This window comes from Seriola aureovittata, chromosome 20, assembly GCF_021018895.1.
Source record: "Seriola aureovittata isolate HTS-2021-v1 ecotype China chromosome 20, ASM2101889v1, whole genome shotgun sequence".
In the NCBI taxonomy this organism is placed as follows: Eukaryota; Metazoa; Chordata; class Actinopteri; order Carangiformes; family Carangidae; genus Seriola; species Seriola aureovittata.
Window position 1 is genome coordinate 22,950,680 of NC_079383.1, and position 18,314 is coordinate 22,968,993.

Consider the following 18,314-nt stretch of genomic DNA (forward strand, 5'->3'; position numbering starts at 1 on the left):
AGCTTTTCCGCGCGCGCCCACTTACCTAGCTTATCCGCGCGCGCCCACTAACCTAGCTTTTCCGCGCGCGCCCACTAACCTAGCTTTTCCGCGCGCGCCCACTAACCTAGCTTGTCCGCGCGCGCCCCCTATGTTCACGCGCCAGTGCTAATCACATCATCATTTGTCAGTGTTGGTTCTGGCCATTGGTTTACTGTCTATGGTTCTGGCGCGTATTTTTCCCCTGTAGGTTGAATTGTTATTTTTACTCAGTAACGGATAGGATTTGTAAAGTAACTAAGTACTTGAGTCAAAACGTACTCAAGTAAAATACAAAATACCGATTTTAAATTGTACTTAAAAAAATATAAAATACACAAGAAAAAAAGGTATTCAATACAGTAACGTGAGTAAATGTATTTCGTTACTTTCCACCTCTATTGCTCTTTCCTTGTGTCGCGTGCAGACCGTTTTACTGTCCACAGTGAAGGAACTCTGCAGCGGTGAAAGTGGAGGACCGTTGGTGACGCACAATAAGTTTTACATTATTATCGTTATTATTTCAGAAGGTCAGATTTAGTCTCCTGGTTATATTCCATGTGAATATTACAGACTGTAGTCGGTGAGTAATCTGTTTGGCTTCGTCTGGGGACGCAGACCTGTCTAATCTCTAAATGTAAATTCCCGCTGACAGTGCGAGTAATTAAATGGTGATTGTAGAAATGTTTTAGCTGAGTCAGGAGCTGCTGACCGCGCAGCAATAACGACACGGATGAAGTATAAACCGGAAAGAAGTTTTCTATGACTGCAGCAGCCACAAAGACACGAGCAGGAAAGAGAAAATTACGTTGAATGTTTGGACAGGCGTTTACCTAAGAAGAGGAGGAGACTAAAAGGGAGAGACTGAAACTGAAAGTCCCGAGTCCATTTGAAATTGGACAGTAGAAGGAGAAAACAGGACGGGTCCAGGGTGAGTGTTGATATCAGGTCGAGTAATAACGCTTTCTCTCAGTATTGAATCTTCTTCTGATCTCTGTGTTCCTTTTTAACTGGTTATCACAGGTGAGCAGTGTTTACATATGCCGTTTCCTGTGCTCCGGCTGTTGTCCTTCATGGATTTGCCATTTCACATTTCACTACGTGAGTGTCTGTGAAGAGTGACGAGATGTGAAAGACGCCAGGTAATCTGTTTGGCTTCTTCTGTGGACACAGCTGGTGTTTACTGGAAATATACCTGTTTTTAGGAAAGGCCGTCGTCGCGTCCGGTTCGGCAGCTGGCAGCGCGAACTCTCAGAAAACTAACCAGGAAGCTCAACAATTAAATTCCCGCTGACACTTTGAGCTAAAAGTGAATGTAGAAATTTGTCAGCGACTTTAAATGGCGATTGTATAAGCGTTTATTTGTGTTAGGGATGACTGGCCGTTATTGTGTGGATTTTAATGTGGAGTGGAAGGACGAACCGAACAGTGGAGGCGAACCTGTTCGCTTTGCGCGAACAGAGACGAAGTCGCGTCTGCTGAAGCAGATAGTGAAAACTTTCTTTACCCTGAGTTTTCTGTGACTAGCAGCCACAGTAGAGAAACAAAGACGGAGGTACAGGATTGAACAGGCGTTAGAATAAGAGAAGAAGAGGCGACAAACAGGTTAAAAAACTCTGAAAGCGAAAGTAAAAAGTTGGTCCAGACTCCATTTTAACTCCCCAGTAGGAGGAACCGGGACGTGCTGGTTCTGATTTCTAGGGCCACTGTGGTCAGGGACATTATGTTTTCTCATTGTCTGTCCACCACATTCTAGTGAACACGATGTCTCAGTAACATCTTGAGGGAATTTCTTCCAGTTTGGGTGTAATGTTCACTCGGACTCCAGGATAAACTGATAAGAATTTGTTGGTCAAAGCTCACTGTGTGCTGCTATCGATAAAATACATTTAATACCCTCAGAGTCTTCACAACCCATACGAGTCTGGACGGACATGGATGTAGCTGGAGCTTGACTCACCGGCGGAGGTACACAACCATTCTAGTTTTCCTGTTATCTGAAGTCTGACCAGGTGTTGGGTTTAAACCACAGTCAACGTTTGTCTTTATGATGGATAGAAAATAGACATGCTTTTAATTACACTAATGTCACATGGATAAGAAGCTTTAGGTGGAGTCCTCACTGTGTGTGTGTGTGTGTGTGTGTCTGCAGTGTTACAGGTTTACCTCTCAGACTTGAGAAGATGAGTGGTTTGGGGGAGGAGGAGGACGGAGCAGAGTCTCCAGTCCCCAGCTGTCTGTCTATGAAGAGTGACCGGTCCATAAATTTTCCTCCAAACTTCAGTAATGAACCCCGACCCTCAGACACAGAGTAAGAGACAGTTTCTGCTGTAAAGTGACCTGAAGATGATTCAGATTTTTAACTGTTTAATATTACAACACTGATGTTTTTTAAATCCAGCCACTGCCCCTTTTGTAGCTTGAGCACTGATTTTATCGACTTTGACTTTGACTTTATTACGACCATTATACAGCTCAATTACTGTTCTATTACTGATAAACTGACTAGATTTTGGTGGACAAAGGTCGAAGTTGAAGGTGACTGTGTGTCACAGAACTTGTCAAATTCATGCAGTAATTATGACACAATTTAACTCAAATGACTGTAAGGATAAAAATGAAGTGACAATATTTGATTTGATTTGAAGGTCAAACCAGCTGATTTTGCGCAGGCTTCAGTTACTTCCTGGTGAAACTAACAGTTTACAGTTTGTTCGACCTCGCCTGCAATTTCTCTCATTGACCACTACAGTTCATTCATATACTAGATTTTGACCTAGAGTTTCTCAGTAGTTTGTTTGGTGGGAAATGAAGACGTCTTCTTTCAAACAGTGTCCTGATTTTATTTGACTCAGCACAGAAACAAAACTAATTTCTGTTTTTGTGAAACAAAAGAGGAACTTGATATTTAAGAATCATACCTTTTCTAATATTGTTTGTAACACAACTGGTGATTTTCATGTAATTGGATCACTTACCAGACACTGAGATTATACGTGCAGAAGACGCAGATAGAAATGTGAACATAACTATTGTCATTATCATAAATCTTAAATTAAATCATTATCTTGTGCCATGTTATATTTTACATCTGCTCTTTACAAGTATGATTTTGTGTAAAATATGTGCTGTTTCCACAGACTGAGAGCAGAGTCTCCAGTCCCCAGCTGTCTGTCTATGAAGAGTGACCGGTCCAGAAATTTTCCTCTAAACTTCAGTAATGAACCTGGACCCTCAGACACACAGTAAGAGACAGTTTCTGCTGTAAACCGACCTGAAGATGATTCATTGTTGAAGCGTATTTCAACATTAGTTGTAGTAGGTGCCCAAGTTGGATCTTAAGGATTTGTGGCCCCTTATTTCTAAAGCCACATTGTGTTTGTCTTCATTTAGTAAAGGGCTGCTCAGAGGTTTTTTGCAGGTAACTGAAGAAAAGCAGCACTGCTGAAAACTGTCCTCAAATGAACCGTTTTCTTTTCAAGGGAGAAAAATGGGAAGAGGGAATGGAAATTTATACAAACAGCTTTCTGATTTATCACTGTAAATACTGTAAAGTTTATAGAGCTGCATTCAATTCATTAGCCGTGCGTTGGCCACCATTAATATAATGTGTTATAACGATTCTGTTCATGTGTCCACAGAGGGAAGAAGAGGAGTCATGTACCTGGTTCATCAGGAGACTCCTCCTGTCCCCAGTGTGTGAAAAGACCCAGAACAACACCTGGACTGCAGACAGCCAGTCAGACCAGCACTGAACAAAGTGAGACTGAACATCTGTATGATGATGTCATCATTTCTGAAACCAGGACCTGTTGTTTTATAGTGTCTAGTCAATTTTGTTTATATTGAGCCAAATCTTAACAGAAGTTATCTCATGACACTTTTCATATAGAGCAGATCTAGACAACCAAAATTCCCACGTCAGAATGCACTTGGGGACACTAGCAAGAAAAAACAAATTTTAACAGGTAGAAACCTTTAACAGAACCCGGCTCGTGGTGGGCAGTCAATGGGTTCATTGCCTTTCCCTGGGAAACTGGATATGGCTGGAAAAACAAGCAACATTTTCAGTTTAGTTCATTTATATTAATAATTATAGATTTTTCCTCCTTTTATTGGTTAACAATAAGGTTTGAGCTCTGAAATGGGTTTTATATCTACTTTAGAGGCAGAGAAATAAAGGTCTGAGTGACAGCATTGCATCAGGTCAGTTACTGAGCTGAGCAGGTCAAAGTCTGTCTGAATCTTCTAAATCGTTGTCATCGTTTTTCATGCAGGTAACTGCTGTACTGTGCCTCAGTACCGCTCACCTCGCTCAGGTCGACAACCATTGTCTGAAGATTTGAGTGTGGATCCCATGCACTTATTTATGAGAAATGAGGCCCCCAGGTCTTTCCCAGAAAGTCAAAGTCAGATTTAGCAGGGGCCCAGAAAAAAACTGTGGGATTTGTTACATCACACAGCATCGACCTTTAAGATGATTATAAATACCACAACATTAAAACCTTTTCTTTGTTTGTCTTTAGTTTTTCTGCAGCTGATGAAAATAATCATCAGATTCTCAGATTCTGTTTCTTCAGTCTGACGTTGTCTCTTCTCTTTCAGCAGATAGTGGTCTGCAGGAGGTTTTACATCAACATAAGATCAGTCTGAGGAGCAGATGTGAACATGTGACTGAAGGAACTGATGGAACAGGAAGTGGAACCCTCCTCAACAGGATCTACACTGAGCTCCACATCACAGAGGGACAGAGTGAAGAGGTTAATACCCAACATGAGGTGAGGCAGCTGGAGACAACTTCCAAGATGGAGACCCTCCATGACGCTCCAATCAGGTGCCACGACATCTTTAAAGTCTTACCTGAGCAACAGAGAGAAGACATCTTTAAAGTCTCACCTGACCAGCAGAGACCCATCAGAGTGGTTCTGACCAACGGTGTCGCTGGCGTTGGAAAAACCTTCTCAGTGCAGAAGTTCTCTCTGGACTGGGCAGAGGGCTTGGAGAACCAAGATGTCAGTCTGCTGGTTCTGCTTTCGTTCAGGGAGCTGAACCTGATCAGAGATCAGCAGTACAGTCTTCTCAGGCTGCTCCATGTTTTCCATCCAACATTACAGAAGGTCACAGCAGAGCAGCTCGCTGTCTGTAAAGTTCTGTTCATCTTTGACGGCCTGGATGAAAGCAGACTGTCACTGGATTTCAACAACAGGGAGGTTGTGTCTGATGTCACACAGGAGTCATCAGTCAACGTGCTGCTGACAAACCTCATCAGGGGGAATCTGCTTCCCTCGGCTCTCGTCTGGATAACTTCCAGACCTGCGGCGGCCAATCAGATCCCTCCTACATGTGTGGACAGGTTAACAGAAGTACGAGGCTTCACTGACGCCCAGAAGGAGGAGTACTTCAGGAGGAGATCCAGTGATGAAGAGCTGTCCAGCAGAATCATCTCACACATCAAGACGTCCAGGAGCCTCCACATCATGTGTCAAGTCCCAGTCTTCTGCTGGATCACTGCTACAGTTCTGGAGCACATGTTGACCACAGACCAGAGAGGAGAGCTGCCCCAGACCCTGACTGACCTGTTCTCACACTTCCTGCTGGTTCAGACACAGAGGAAGAAGAACAAGTACCATGAGGGACGTGAGACGAGTCCACAGGAGCTGACGAAGGCTGACGGGGAAGTTCTTCTGAAGCTGGGGAGGCTGGCGTTTGAACATCTGGAGAAAGGAAACATCATGTTCTACCAAGAAGACCTGGAGCAGTGTGGTCTTGATGTCACAGAGGCCTCGGTGTACTCAGGACTTTGTACTGAGATCTTCAGAAGAGAGAGTGTGATCTTCCAGAAAACAGTCTACTGCTTTGTTCATCTGAGCGTTCAGGAGTTTCTGGCTGCAGTCTACATGTTCCACTGTTACACCAACAGGAAGAGAAAGGTCCTGGAGAACTTCCTGGGGAAACAACATGTTGATTCAACCCTGGATAAGTTTCTGATGGCAGCCATGGAGAAATCCCTCAGAAGTAGAAACGGTCACCTGGACCTGTTAGTTCGCTTCCTTCATGGCCTCTCTCTGGAGTCCAACCAGAGACTCTTAGGAGGTCTGCTGGGTCAGAGAAAGAACAGTCCAGAAACCATCCAGAGAGCCATCACCAACCTGAAGAAGATGAACACTTATGATATCTCTCCTGACAGAAGCATCAACATCTTCCACTGTCTGATGGAGATGAAGGATCACTCAGTTCATCAGGAGATCCAAGAGTTCCTGGAGTCAGAGAACAGATCAGAGAAGAAACTCTCTGTGATCCACTGCTCAGCTCTGGCCTACATGCTGCAGATGTCAGAGGAGGTTCTGGATGAGTTGGACCTGGAGAAGTTCAACACATCAGAGGAGGGACGACGGAGACTGATCCCAGCTGTGAGGAACTGCAGGAAGGCTCGGTGAGTCCACATTAGAAAAGCACTTTGTGTTCATTCTGTGAGTGTCTGGTAATAACTGAAAGTGGATCAAATTGGGGGCGATGGCAAAAACAGGATTTTGCAAAGTGAAAGAGAAAAGTCCTCGACTCTCCAGTAAAGCACCCTGGGTCAAGGATACTATTATAATCTTTAGTAGGTAACTTATTAAAAAGTTGATTCTTGAGTCTCATTCCCCGGTTGAATGACAATCAACTATCCTTCTCTTTCTCTTGTCATTCCCAGGTCGTCAAATAAAAACACAGTGGGTTGGACCCAAATAGAGTATGTCCTGGAGCAGATTATAATGTACATGTAGGATAAGTACAGCAGTAATGACATCATCAGAACCATGAGTGAAGTACTTAATATGAAGATGAAACACTGACAAACCCTCAGTTGATGACATGTAAACATGATCATGGAACTAGAAGAGATGTTCATGAGGTATTTCCAAATATTAATGAAAGGCCTCCAATGTACACAGGAATTGTTACACTGGATATTCAGTATGTCTGAAGTATTTTTGTCTCATAACAAATGATTGTGAATATGTGATGCACAGGAAGACAGGGTTTAGTTTTTATTTCCAATTATCACAAAGTCTCCTCGTGTTATTCTGCAGTGATGGAATCAGAGCATTGACACTGTCAGGAATCCTGCTGGGAATTAAAGAAACTTTAAAATGCAGCTATAATCGTGTGAGAGTGACGTGGGAAGACAACAACAAAACTGACTTTACGACTGACTGACCTGGAGCCTCCACATCATGTGTCAAGTCCCAGTCTTCTGCTGGATCACTGCTACAGTTCTGGAGCACATGTTGACCACAGACCAGAGAGGAGAGCTGCCCCAGACCCTGACTGACCTGTTCTCACACTTCCTGCTGGTTCAGACACAGAGGAAGAAGAACAAGTACCATGAGGGACGTGAGACGAGTCCACAGGAGCTGACGAAGGCTGACGGGGAAGTTCTTCTGAAGCTGGGGAGGCTGGCGTTTGAACATCTGGAGAAAGGAAACATCATGTTCTACCAAGAAGACCTGGAGCAGTGTGGTCTTGATGTCACAGAGGCCTCGGTGTACTCAGGACTTTGTACTGAGATCTTCAGAAGAGAGAGTGTGATCTTCCAGAAAACAGTCTACTGCTTTGTTCATCTGAGCGTTCAGGAGTTTCTGGCTGCAGTCTACATGTTCCACTGTTACACCAACAGGAAGAGAAAGGTCCTGGAGAACTTCCTGGGGAAACAACATGTTGATTCAACCCTGGATAAGTTTCTGATGGCAGCCATGGAGAAATCCCTCAGAAGTAGAAACGGTCACCTGGACCTGTTAGTTCGCTTCCTTCATGGCCTCTCTCTGGAGTCCAACCAGAGACTCTTAGGAGGTCTGCTGGGTCAGAGAAAGAACAGTCCAGAAACCATCCAGAGAGCCATCACCAACCTGAAGAAGATGAACACTTATGATATCTCTCCTGACAGAAGCATCAACATCTTCCACTGTCTGATGGAGATGAAGGATCACTCAGTTCATCAGGAGATCCAAGAGTTCCTGGAGTCAGAGAACAGATCAGAGAAGAGACTTTCTCTGATCCAGTGCTCAGCTCTGGCCTACATGCTGCAGATGTCAGAGGAGGTTCTGGATGAGTTGGACCTGAAGAAGTTCAACACATCAGAGGAGGGACGACGGAGACTGATCCCAGCTGTGAGGAACTGCAGGAAGGCTCGGTGAGTCCACATTAGAAAAGCACTTTGTGTTCATTCTGTGAGTGTCTGGTAATAACTGAAAGTGGATCAAATTGGGGGCGATGGCAAAAACAGGATTTTGCAAAGTGAAAGAGAAAAGTCCTCGACTCTCCAGTAAAGCACCCTGGGTCACCCATGAAAGGATACTATTACAATCTTTAGTAGGTAACTTATTAAAAAGTTTATTCTTGAGTCTCATTCCCCGGTTGAATGACAATCAACTATCCTTCTCTTTCTCTTGTCATTCCCAGGTCGTCAAATAAAAACACAGTGGGTTGGACCCAAATAGAGTATGTCCTGGAGCAGATTATAATGTACATGTAGGATAAGTACAGCAGTAATGACATCAGAACCATGAGTGAAGTACTTAATATGAAGATGAAACACTGACAAACCCTCAGTTGATGACATGTAAACATGATCATGGAACTAGAAGAGATGTTCATGAGGTATTTCCAAATATTAATGAAAGGCCTCCAATGTACACAGGAATTGTTACACTGGATATTCAGTATGTCTGAAGTATTTTTGTCTCATAACAAATGATTGTGAATATGTGATGCACAGGAAGACAGGGTTTAGTTTTTATTTCCAATTATCACAAAGTCTCCTCGTGTTATTCTGCAGTGATGGAATCAGAGCATTGACACTGTCAGGAATCCTGCTGGGAATTAAAGAAACTTTAAAATGCAGCTATAATCGTGTGAGAGTGACGTGGGAAGACAACAACAAAACTGACTTTACGACTGACTGACCTGGGCTGCCACATGAGCTACTACTTTTATTGTGTTTCAAATATTAAATAATGATGTTATTTTACTTTATCTGTAATCACAGACTTTCTGGCTGTGAGCTGTCGGAGTCTCACTGTGAAGTCGTGGCCTCAGCTCTGAAGTCCAACCCCTCCCATCTGAGCGAACTGGACCTGAGTGACACCAGGCTGCAGGATTCAGGAGTGAAGCTGTTGTCTGTTGGACTGGAGACTCCAAACTGTAGACTGGAGAAGCTGAGGTCGGTTCACTGTTTGTTTGTTTGTTTGTTTGTTTGTTTGTTTGTCTGGCACTGCACGTCAATATAACGTCAGACACATGTTGAACTTAAACGTCTCTAACGTCAGATGTTAAATTCTGGTTAGAAATAAAAATTAGGGCGACATCAAAACCCAGTGTTGGTTAATAATGCCCAGTTTGGAATTATATTTTAAAAAAACATCTGTCGAAGCATTTTACAAAGACTTAATCATAACTGTAGCGTTAGAGGGCAAGAAAGTGACAAAAGTGTCTGATGCTACAATTCTTACACTTGTTGTGGTCAGCACCAATTGTAAACGAATGAATAAGTAATTCAGGTAATGATTCATTCAGCTATCATTTTGAAATCTTGCGTACCCCAAGGCCTCCTGATAATCTAAGATTACAATCTAAGGCTTTTAATTTGGAAATTCCAGTGCTTTCCCATGAATGTGTGTTGACATGAACAGGTGAATGAATGTTGTGGTGACATTTGGATGACGTGTGCAGAAGGCTGACATGATGATTCATATTAACAGAAGGACAAAGTCACTATTCATTTTAGAGAAATGATCATTGGCTAGAACATATCTGATTGATTATCAATGATTTTATCTCCATCTTTTATTCTTTATTCAGGTTGAAGAGCTGCAGTTTGTCAGAGATCAGCTGTTCTTCTCTGGCCTCAGCTCTGAAGTCCAACCCCTCCCACCTGAGAGAACTGGACCTGAGTGAAAACTGGGACCTGCAGGATCCAGATGGGAAGCAGCTGTGTGGTTTTCTGGAGAGTCCAGACTGTCGACTTGAGACTCTGAGGTCAGACATGGAGGGGAGATGTTAATAGACTATCTTTCCAAGTCTTTTAAAACTCTTCCAGATTGGTAGAAATCCACTTACTTTCTAGTATTAATAAAATCTGCTTTTGAACATGTGTTTGTGAGTTGCACCACAGAGCTAGCCTTCTCTGACTCACTACCTTCATTAGTATGTTTATTGGTACCATGAACGATAATCCACCAGATGTTTTGGACAATCGTGGTCATATGTTACAAGTTGTTTTGAAGGGGAATTTTTACTTTCTAAACCTTCTTCAGCTCTGAACAAACGATGAAACACTGAACGATTTCAAGCAGCACCTTTGTCTCTAAACTCTCATCTTTTATTCTTTATTCAGGTTGAGTGGCTGCAGGTTGTCAGAGATCAGCTGTTCTTCTCTGGCCTCAGCTCTGAAGTCCAACCCCTCCCACCTGAGAGAACTGGACCTGAGAGGAAACTTCCTGCAGGATCCAGATGTGAAGCAGCTGTGTGGTTTTCTGGAGAGTCCAGACTGTGGACTGGAGACTCTGAGGTCAGACTCCATGTTTTATTTCTGTGCTCAGATTAATCTGATGTTAAAGTTGTGTTGACTCTAACCTGCAGACAGGTTCATATTCATGAGCTAAAATCCTCTTCAGCTTTTTAACTTTTACACTGTTAATGAAGCTCTCTGGATTAGAGGGGGGGGGGGGAGACTGGGGGAGGGAGGGGGGGGTGAGGGAGAGACTGGGGGAGAGAGGGAGGGGAGGGGGGAGGAGGAGAGGGAGGGGAGGGGGGAGGAGGAGAGGGAGGGGAGGGGGGAGGAGGAGAGGGAGGGGAGGGGGAGAAGGAGAGTGGGAGGGAGAGAGGGGTGAGGTAGGGGAGAAAGAGAGTGGGAGGGAGGGGGTGAGGGGGAGAGGGAGGAGAGAGGGAGGGGAGGGGGGAGGAGGAGAGGGAGGGGAGGGGGAGAAGGAGAGTGGGAGGGAGAGAGGGGTGAGGTAGGGGAGAAAGAGAGTGGGAGGGAGGGGGTGAGGGGGAGAGGGAGGAGAGAGGGAGGAAGTGGGGGAGAAAGAGGGAGGGGAGGGGAGGGGGAGAAGGAGAGTGGGAGGGAGAGAGGGGTGAGGTAGGGAGGGGGAGATGGAGGTAGGGGGAGAGATAGAGGGAGGGAGAGAGAGGAAGGGGGGGGACCTTCACCTTTGTCTTTAAACTCTCATCTTTTATTCTTTATTCAGACTGATGTGCTGCAGGTTGTCAGAGATCAGCTGTTCTTCTCTGGCCTCAGCTCTGAAGTCCAACCCCTCCCACCTGAGACACCTGGACCTGAGTGAAAACGAGCTGCAGGATTCAGGAGTGAAGCAGCTGTGTGGTTTTCTGGAGAGTCCAGACTGTGGACTGGAGACTCTGAGGTCAGACTCCATGTTTTATTTCTGTGCTCAGATTAATCTGATGTTAAAGTTGTGGTAAAATCAGGCTGATATTATACAGAGGATCTTCATAGTAAAGACTGTTTTCTTCTTCTCTGGTTTTGGTCCAGGGACTGTGGCAGAGAAATGTTGAGCTAAAGGGAAAGTTCAGGTTTTTAGACGCAGGAAACATGAGAGACGTGAGGGAATGGTCTGGAGTCACGGATCAGACTGTGACACAGTTACAAGAGTAAAACAGAACAGAAAATGAATGAATGTATTCTCATATAAGACACTGTGTTTATTCATAGTAAATATCAGCCTAATCCTTCCTTCAATCAGTGATGACGTCTGTACTTGTATTGTATTAAAGTCTGAGGTAGCTACACAAGCAAAATCAGTCTCGCACAGTTAAGTAAAAACAGATCAGAAAATGACTTGAGTAAAGTTAATGTATATATCCATGAATATGACCATCATTTAAATTATAGAACAGTTCATGTAGTTTCATATAATTCATCACTATGTATTTGATGTGTCAATTAAATGATCCAGTGTGTGACCTTTCACTCACCTTAACCAAGGTAGTATGACCTTCTGGAAATAAATGTTACTAAACCTACTTCATTTCTTCTTTATTCAGACTGATGTGCTGCAGGTTGTCAGAGATCAGCTGTTCTTCTCTGGCCTCAGCTCTGAAGTCCAACCCCTCCCACCTGAGACACCTGGACCTGAGTGAAAACGAGCTGCAGGATTCAGGAGTGAAGCAGCTGTGTGGTTTTCTGGAGAGTCCAGACTGTGGACTGGAGACTCTGAGGTCAGACTCCATGTTTTATTTCTGTGCTCAGATTAATCTGATGTTAAAGTTGTGGTAAAATCAGGCTGATATTATACAGAGGATCTTCATAGTAAAGTCTGTTTTCTTCTTCTCTGGTTTTGGTCCAGGGACTGTGGCAGAGAAATGTTGAGCTAAAGGGAAAGTTCAGGTTTTTAGACGCAGGAAACATGAGAGACGTGAGGGAATGGTCTGGAGTCACGGATCAGACTGTGACACAGTTACAAGAGTAAAACAGAACAGAAAATGAATGAATGTATTCTCATATAAGACACTGTGTTTATTCATAGTAAATATCAGCCTAATCCTTCCTTCAATCAGTGATGACGTCTGTACTTGTATTGTATTAAAGTCTGAGTTAGCTACACAAGCAAAATCAGTCTCGCACAGTTAAGTAAAAACAGATCAGAAAATGACTTGAGTAAAGTTAATGTATATATCCATGAATATGACCATCATTTAAATTATAGAACAGTTCATGTAGTTTCATATAATTCATCACTATGTATTTGATGTGTCAATTAAATGATCCAGTGTGTGACCTTTCACTCACCTTAACCAAGGTAGTATGACCTTCTGGAAATAAATGTTACTAAACCTACTTCATTTCTTCTTTATTCAGACTGATGTGCTGCAGGTTGTCAGAGATCAGCTGTTCTTCTCTGACCTCAGCTCTGAAGTCCAACCCCTCCCACCTGAGAGAACTGGACCTGAGAGGAAACATCCTGCAGGATCCAGATGTGAAGCAGCTGTGTGGTTTTCTGGAGAGTCCAGACTGTCGACTGGCGACTCTGAGGTCAGACTCCATTTCACCTCTATAAAAATGTCTCTTTTAGGCCAAATTGCTGCTTAGTTTTTACATTTTTCCTGATTCTGAGAAGAGAGGCAGTCCATGCATTTTACTCATTAGCATATTAATTATTCAGTTTCATTTTCTAAACTTCTACTTTCTAAACCTTCTTCAGCTCTGAAAAGATGATGAAACACTGAACGCTTTCAAGCAGCACCTTTGTCTCTAAACTCACATCTTTTATTCTTTATTCAGGTTGAGTGGCTGCTGTTTGTCAGAGATCAGCTGTTCTTCTCTGACCTCAGCTCTGAAGTCCAACCCCTCCCACCTGAGAGAACTGGACCTGAGAGTAAACAACCTGCAGGATTCAGGAGTGAAGCAGCTGTGTGGTTTTCTGGAGAGTCCAGACTGTGGACTGGAGACTCTGAGGTCAGACTTCATGTTTTATTTCTGTGCTCAGATTAATCTGATGTAGAAGTTGTGTTGACTCTAACCTGCAGACATCAGGCTGATATTACACTGATCCACACTGAGGATCTTCATTATAAAGTGTGATATATATATTATTGTGAAATAGTGAAACTGCTTTATTCAGTGTTTCTACTGGTTTAATCCCCTGGTGTTTTTGTTGTGGAGAGGAGGACACCTCTGTGGATCATTCAGCTGCTGGTAAAAAACCTGCTGAACGTCTGGTTCATAAGTTATCAGAGCAACAATCAGAACAAAGGTTAGCATCAGTCTCAGCTCCAACTCTTCCCTGAGTCTCTGTCCTCTGTACAGCGTCGGTGAAACACTGACTTTAAATGTCAAACTGCTTCATTCAGTGTTTTTAACAGTTAGAATCACCAGGTCTGTTTGATTTCCTGAACCACTGAAACCTTCCTCAGCTCTGAACAGACGATGAAACACTGAACGCTTTCAAGCAGCACCTTTGTCTCTAAACTCTCATCTTTTATTCTTTATTCAGGTTGAACTACTGCAGGTTGACAGAGATCAGCTGTTCTTCTCTGGCCTCAGCTCTGAAGTCCAACCCCTCCCACCTGAGAGAACTGACGCTGAGAGGAAACAATCTGCAGGATCCAGATGTGAAGCAGCTGTGTGATCTTCTGGAGAGTCCAGACTGTCGACTGGAGACTCTGAGGTCAGTGGAGGGGCGGAGTCAGTCCTTGCTGCGTCCATCAGTATTGTACAACCCTAACACTCATTTATCTCCCCTGTTGTTCTTCTCTCAACAGCTGGAAGTAGTGATCTTTATCCAGCTGAGTGAAGAGGACGGTGTGTGTGTTGACAGAGGATGATATTTCTCCTGATGCTCCAGATGTTGAAGCAGCAGCAGCTGGTGTGCAGAGAGGCTCTGACTGGACCATGTTACTGGAAGGTGGAGAGGAGAGCTTCATCCAACAGTGACTGACGGAGGAATCAGTGGAGGTTTTTACACTGAACCCTAACTGACTCTTAAGATTAGTTCTGTTTTGGACAACATAACAATTATCACTATTTTTAAAGTTTTTTTGCACTTAGCTTTTATTGTGATAGTGAGAGAGAGAGAGAGAGAGAGAGGGAGGAAAGTTAAGGGACAGAGCTGCTGGGGCTCCCCAGATTAACACTGTTATTTCCAGTTGCAGCTCTATGGAAGAAAATCTTGGCCACGTGAATTTTTTATGTTGTTAGAGTTCTGACTTTAATCTCTTCCGTACAGCTCCACCCTGTGGAATGATGGAGTACTGCAGTTAATTTCCAGCTTCTTAACAACAGGGGAAGTTATAGTATAAGTTTACCTTTTCTGAAGTTATTGCCTCCAATATTAGCTTTGTTTCATACTATAACAGATACATATTTAAACTTTAACAGGCATTATCTGTTTGCCCAGAGTTGAGCTGCATGTCATCACCTCTCTTGCTCTTTCCCTGACACTCTCTCACTGTCCCTATCCAATCATGTGTTTGAGGCTAAAGGAGATAAACAAAGGTTAAACTGTAGATGAAGCAGAATGAAGAACTGTTTGTGTCTCATGCTATTTATGATTAACAGCGTAAACAGTCTCAAATATCATGTTGTTCAGCTAGAGACTCCTTTTTGTAGTTTCTGAATCAGACACTCCTGTTCACTCCCATCACAGCCAATCAGAGTGTGTGATTCAGAGGCTTTACTGAGACCTGCTTGTATATAAATGGAAGCCACACTGGATTTATTCTGAGCTCAAAGCATTAGAAGCAAAGTCTAAGTTTATCGTAGTGACAGAAAAAGATATAAAGATATTTAGTGCAGCTGATTTTTCAAGATGTTGAGGAGAAGCTTCAGGCAGAGCTCCATGAAGAGCTGTGTGCCTCCCTGTAAGCAATACTGATCATTACAGCTTGGAAAAGTAAATGTTTAGAATGTAAACAGACTATTATTGTAGAATAGTGAACGGGGGAAGTAAATGGTATATGAAATAAAGAGAAAGAAAAATGCCCCATTATGGTCCAGGTGCCTCAGGAAGTGCCAAGCCTCAGATCGTATGGAGGGATATGCAGGTAGAAAGAGAACGGCCAGTTCCAACTCCTCAACAGAAGAAGCTCGAAGCTTCGACTCACCTCCAGCACAATCCAAAGAAGTGTGAGCTGGAGCATTTGTTTTGATGGTTTATTGTTCTGTTTCAAACTTAACACGATGGACTAATACGCCCTAATATAATGTGCAGAAGTCTTTATATGATTAGCGAAGTCGTGCTGATTCTGCGATGTGTAAAACTTTGATACTAAACTTGTGGAGCTTTTTAGTTATATTGTTAATTATTGTTAATTTTTTTTTAAACAAAAAAAACATTATTGTTAATTATATTGTTATTATTACTGAGATTTTATCAATTTAATCCAAAAATATAACGAAGAATCAAAGGCTCTGAGTCTTACATATTAATTTGGTGATGAGTTTTTGATTTTTCCTTTCTGAGACAATAAAAAAGTGTTTGAAATGAACATATATTTTCTTCTTTGTTCTTTGTATTGAAGTGAAGTGAAGGCTCATATTCTGCTGTGTAACGTCCGTAAAGGTGTTTGGGGCTGAGAGATGAACTCGTGGACGTACTGGCTAAAATCAACGATAACCCTATGAAACTTGGAAGTTTTATATTTTTCTTCATCCAACATCAAACAATAAAATGGAAACTACAACTTTAATGTTTATCCAACAAGATGGCGGCCATGTTGGCAGGTCAGCTGTACCCTGTAAACAACTCATTTCACATTTTACAACAATTAAAGCTAAAATGCTACACAATAAAACATTTACATTCAGTGTGACTCCTCAGTGGCATTTCTACGGAAGCTGAGCGGTGGCGACATTGATCATTTATATTTTACACTCATTGGTTCAACATTAAGATTTAAAAACTCATGTTCTCAAGAAAACTGGAGAAAGAGCTTTTTAGAGAAACACAGCAGAGATTCACTCTTCCTTACATAAGGGCACAGTTTGTTTTCTTTAGAGAAAGAGATGAATCATTAATATCCAGGAGAATAATCATCAGCAGCTCTCAGCTTCCGTACGTTTGCACTTACAGCAGGAAGAAGCAGGAAGAAGCAGGAAGAAGCAGGAAGAGTGAACAGTGACCAGTGACAGTGAATCAGGGTTCGGCTCATTCTCGTCAAGTAAAGGGGAGAATAAAAAACATTTTCCTCAAAACTGCTCCACGTTTAAACAACAAACAAAATTAAGCTTAATTAACTATTTCAAGTCATGGAACCAGAAGGTTTTCACTGATCTCACTTTAGATTTCTTGTTATTTAACTGACGACAAACTTTACTAAACTTTCTTTCATAAAAACACTTGTTTCTTTTCAGTGTGTTAAACATTCACCACGTGAACAGGAAGATTCATCTTTACACCTTTATTCTCCATCCATCCATCCTTCCCTCCCTCCATCCATCCATCCATCCCTCCATCCATCCATCCCTCCCTCCATCATCCATCCATCCTTCCATCCATCCATCCCTCCATCCCTCCCTCCATCATCCATCCATCCTTCCATCCATCCATCCATCCATCCCTCCATCCATCCCTCCATCCCTCCCTCCATCCATCCCTCCCTCCATCCATCCTCCCATCCATCCATCCATCCTTCCCTCCCTCCATCCATCCTTCCATCCCTCCCTCCATCCATCCCTCCCTCCATCCATCCTTCCATCCATCCATCCATCCATCCCTCCCTCCATCCATCCTTCCATCCCTCCCTCCATCCATCCCTCCCTCCATCCATCCTTCCATCCCTCCCTCCATCCATCCCTCCCTCCATCCATCCTTCCATCCATCCATCCATCCATCCATCCCTCCATCCCTCCCTCCATCCATCCCTCCCTCCATCCATCCTTCCATCCATCCATCCATCCATCCCTCCCTCCATCCATCCTTCCATCCATCCATCCCTCCCTCCATCATCAATCCATCCTTCCATCCATCCATCCCCATCCCTCCCTCCATCATCATCCATCCATCCTTCCATCCATCCATCCCTCCATCCCTCCCTCCATCATCCATCCATCCTTCCATCCATCCATCCCTCCATCCCTCCCTCCATCATCCATCCATCCTTCCATCCATCCCTCCCTCCCTCCCTCCCTCCATCCATCCCTCCCTCCATCCATCCCTCCCTCCATCATCCATCCATCCTTCCATCCATCCCTCCCTCCATCCATCCCTCCATCCATCATCCGTCCATCCATCCCTCCCTCCCTCCCTCCATCCCTCCATCCCTCCCTCCATCATCCATCCATCCTTCCATCCATCCCTCCCTCCCTCCCTCCATCCATCCCTCCCTCCATCCATCCATCCCTCCCTCCATCATCCATCCATCCTTCCATCCATCCCTCCCTCCATCCATCCCTCCATCCATCATCCGTCCATCCATCCCTCCCTCCCTCCCTCCATCCCTCCATCCCTCCCTCCATCATCCATCCATCCTTCCATCCATCCCTCCCTCCCTCCCTCCATCCATCCCTCCCTCCATCCATCCCTCCCTCCATCATCCATCCATCCTTCCATCCATCCCTCCCTCCATCCATCCCTCCATCCATCATCTGTCCATCCATCCCTCCCTCCCTCCATCCATCCTTCCATCCCTCCCTCCCTCCCTCCCTCCCTCCAGTCAGTCTCTGGTCAGAGGATGGAACTCGTCTCCTTCTTCTTACACGACAAAAGCAGGAAAGAAACGTGGAGTTTTAAATTAAAATTATTGCCACATGTCTGATCGGTAATGTGTCACTAATTTCATGATTTAACAAGAGAGAGAGA

At 43.7% G+C, this 18,314-nt stretch overlaps 1 protein-coding gene across 4 annotated transcripts; it reads left to right on the plus strand.

Annotated features, from left to right (window-relative positions):
• Positions 1-855: 855 nt before the first annotated feature.
• On the plus strand, positions 856-16,320 carry LOC130161002 (NACHT, LRR and PYD domains-containing protein 12-like). 4 transcript variants are annotated; one of them, XM_056363908.1, is made up of 16 exons: positions 856-949; positions 1,042-1,160; positions 1,921-1,986; positions 2,171-2,329; positions 3,159-3,263; positions 3,660-3,778; positions 4,624-6,451; positions 9,047-9,220; positions 9,859-10,035; positions 10,394-10,567; positions 11,247-11,420; positions 12,061-12,234; positions 12,875-13,048; positions 13,298-13,471; positions 14,010-14,183; positions 14,278-16,320. In XM_056363908.1, exons 4-16 carry the CDS (start codon positions 2,202-2,204, stop codon positions 14,285-14,287), a joined length of 3,585 nt encoding a protein of 1,194 aa, XP_056219883.1. In that variant the 5' UTR covers positions 856-949; positions 1,042-1,160; positions 1,921-1,986; positions 2,171-2,201; the 3' UTR covers positions 14,288-16,320. The 4 variants fall into 4 exon arrangements, with proteins under 4 accessions (XP_056219883.1, XP_056219882.1, XP_056219881.1 ...); XM_056363907.1 differs by lacking the exons at positions 9,047-9,220; positions 9,859-10,035; positions 10,394-10,567; ... (4 more) ...; positions 14,010-14,183; positions 14,278-16,320 and having other exon boundaries at positions 865-949; positions 4,627-6,470; XM_056363905.1 differs by lacking the exons at positions 9,047-9,220; positions 9,859-10,035; positions 10,394-10,567; ... (4 more) ...; positions 14,010-14,183; positions 14,278-16,320 and having other exon boundaries at positions 869-949; positions 1,042-1,119; positions 4,624-6,470.
• Positions 16,321-18,314: the final 1,994 nt, after the last annotated feature.

Excerpts from the sequence above, each read along its gene's own strand:
- LOC130161002 (XM_056363908.1), top strand. The coding sequence starts at position 2,202 with ATGAGTGGTTTGGGGGAGGAGGAGGACGGAGCAGAGTCTCCAGTCCCC. Across the intron at positions 10,568-11,246 it reads TGTGGACTGGAGACTCTGAG|ACTGATGTGCTGCAGGTTGT; the intron begins GTCAGACTCCAT and ends TTCTTTATTCAG. Across the intron at positions 13,049-13,297 it reads TGTCGACTGGCGACTCTGAG|GTTGAGTGGCTGCTGTTTGT; the intron begins GTCAGACTCCAT and ends TTCTTTATTCAG.